Raw genomic sequence first — 2,900 nt, forward strand, 5'->3', positions numbered from 1 at the left:
ACAAAATTAAAATAGAACTCATTTTCCATACCCCTTACCTTCTTGCTTTGCATTCACAGACAAAGTTTAAACTGGATATTAATATTTTTTTAAGTTCTCACTAATTTTCACAGATTTATACATATTTATCAGAAAGTTTTAAAAGATGTTAAACTTTAGAAATTTGTAAAATTCTCTCAAAATAGAAAAAGTTTCATATATTCATAATGTTGTGCAAACTTTCTTTTATAAACCTATTTATCGAAGCAAAAGAGGAGCTTTATTAATGACAATAGTATTTCTTGTTGTGGTGTTTGTGGCTTTCCCATCATTCTCTGCTTTCACCGCTCCTTCTCCAACTTTGGGTTTGCACTCCTCTTTTCCATTTATTTCTTTCCATTCACATTTGATCTGATCGCATTTGTCCGAAGCAGTGGCTTTGCGTTCTACAGTGCTTGTGACCGTTTGGGTTGGATTACCCGCTGATGCAGCCCCCTTGCCGCGTGTTTTGCCGAGACAGAAAGCCAATGCCGACGCATAGTCGATCGCATTTGGAAGCGTCGTTATTGGTGAGCCGCCATCAACGGCACCTGGTTTGATGTCTAGTTTCCATTGTGCGAGTTGTGCTCCAAAACGCTGTTGCACTGTTTGGTCTTCTTCTCCAAGGATATCTTTTGCTGCTGCTGCTTGCGTTTCTTCGCTCGGTGTTTGTGCTTGTTTCCCATTTTTGAGTAGAACTGCAATGTTTTTGGTGTCTTCTTGCGTTATCAACATTTTTATTTTCTCTTCGCTTACTTTTCTTTGTGTGTCTATGATTGCTTGTCTTGCTTCACACAATGCATGCGCTAGGTCTTTTGTCGTTATTATAAAGTTTGATTCCGCATCTGTGTCGGCCGTGCACTTTGCGCCGTCTGCGCCACCGTCACCGGTCATCGCCACTGTCTTTGTTTGTGTCGCCTCCGCTTTGCGGTGAATGCTCACCACTGCCATCCCCTGTGTTGCGCTGTCTTTTGCTGCCGCACTCCCAGCACCGCTTTGTGCGCATGCGTCGCTTCCGCTTGCTACCGAATCGACCTTAGTGCCGCGCTCTATTGCTGTTATTTTAACCTTTATGTCATTGAACCTGAATGCCGCGTCCGGTACTGCTTTAAACGTTTTTAGTGTGGTTAGTTTCTCTGCATAAGCTGCGAGCTGCGCATCTTTGCTTGTTTGTGTTTTGCACGTGTCTTTTGTTGCCGATTCCCCTTCGCTGTTACTTCACATGTTCCCGTGTTTCCGGCTCCTAATCCGACGGTTCCGGAGCCTACCGCGGCCTCGCTGAAAGTTGCCGAGCCGATTGGGCTCATTAGCTGTAGTGCTTTTAGAGCGGCATTTCGCCTTTTGAGCTTTTTGATAACTGTCAACAATTTGTCTTTGTTTGCTTGTACCGCAGCTTGTAAGGCTGTCGCACGTTTTGCGGCGATCGCGGTTAGTACCCCGTAGGCTGCTGCATCACTGGTGCCTTCCGCTTTGCAGGCAGCTAGAGAATAAAGCCTTTCTTCCGCTTGCAGTTCCCCAAGGTGTTGCTGTGCAGTTTCTAGTTGACTATCAATCTTCGTTATCAGTTTGACATTGAACTTTGTTTCTTCGCAGGCGGTTGCTGCCGTCTCCGCCTGTGTATGGTTTCCTACCACCCTTCGAAATATTAGGCTGAAAGCGGCTAGAAATAGCAGGAAGCTAGTTAGCTTTATTGCCTGGCCGGAAAAGCTAGTGTCTTGTTCCCCATGCGCTATTTTGGACGTGCTGCCGCCGGTGCATCCAAATGGTGAAGTAAAAAGTTTATGAGTTTTAGGCAAATTTTCTAGAGTTGGAATCTTGAAAGTTTTTATAGCTGCCTTGTGCCTGAATTCTCATTAACAATTCTATTTTGCCTCAACTTCCAAACTTCTAACCAATATTAACTCATTATCTGCAAAGTACTCGCATTATCTTTTTTCTACTTCTACTAAAAAAGGCATTCCATTAGCCAACATCCACATTTTTAATAGTTTAACATTAAGATTGCCTATAAAGCTAAAACCTAAAGTTGTCTTAAACATCTCTGAAAATATTATCTATCCATTTTTCAGTGTGAAATGCACGGAATAATCTCCACCTGTTTAGTTTTTCGCCGTTGCGTCTCACCACAAATCTAGCTGATTCACTATGTATTTTCATTTCTTCTTTATCGTTTTATTTTCATTCTTTCGACATCAAAAGCACCATTTGTCTTTTATATTAGCCTCTGTTTCTACCTTATTGTCCCATAAATCACCTCTTTTTATAAATTGTTAACTATCGCTATTTCAATATTTCAAATTCCGCATATTCTATTGCTCCATATCTCTTTCCCTACAATTCTCTACAATTCTTATTTTCATTCAATAATATTCCACTTTTTCCCCGTCACCACCACTGGTACAAACTCCTTCAAATACTCATTTACTCCTACTTCAATTTACAATTTTTTAAAGCTAATTCTATTTTACCTGTCCGTTTCGTCTTCACCATAGTTTAAAAATTGTATATATATACACTCACAACACACACCTATCATTATCATAAAATTGCTATTATAACGCAACTAACATTTATAAAATTAGCAAAAATAATCAAAATAGCAATATTCAATAAGATCAGTTATCTTTCATACCTTATAAACCCAATACGTGTACCCATCGTCTAATATCATGCATATCTTACAAATTTCTAAATTTTATAACCATTTTAAAAAGTTTTACAAAAGTATTAAAATATATCAAAATGAAAAAGTTTCATAAAATTCATAAAATTTAGCGAAAATCTTTAGAATTCTAAAATGCTACTAAAGTAGCTGCAGTCAGAAAATTTTCTTATTGTTTAGAAAAATACTATTTCTGCAACTAAGCTCGTTTTTTTCCTTG

At 39.0% G+C, this 2,900-nt stretch overlaps 1 protein-coding gene across 1 annotated transcript; it reads right to left on the reverse strand.

Moving 5' to 3' along the window:
* Positions 1 to 237: 237 nt before the first annotated feature.
* Positions 238 to 969, reverse strand: TEOVI_000403800 (uncharacterized protein; the record flags this gene model as incomplete). Its single annotated transcript, XM_067226854.1, has 1 exon — positions 238 to 969. One exon carries the CDS (start codon positions 967 to 969, stop codon positions 238 to 240), a length of 732 nt encoding a protein of 243 aa, XP_067082955.1.
* Between the last annotated feature and the right edge of the window lie 1,931 nt (positions 970 to 2,900).

Source organism: Trypanosoma equiperdum (assembly GCF_001457755.1).
Source record: "Trypanosoma equiperdum strain OVI genome assembly, contig: ctg_861, whole genome shotgun sequence".
Taxonomy (NCBI): domain Eukaryota; phylum Euglenozoa; class Kinetoplastea; order Trypanosomatida; family Trypanosomatidae; genus Trypanosoma; species Trypanosoma equiperdum.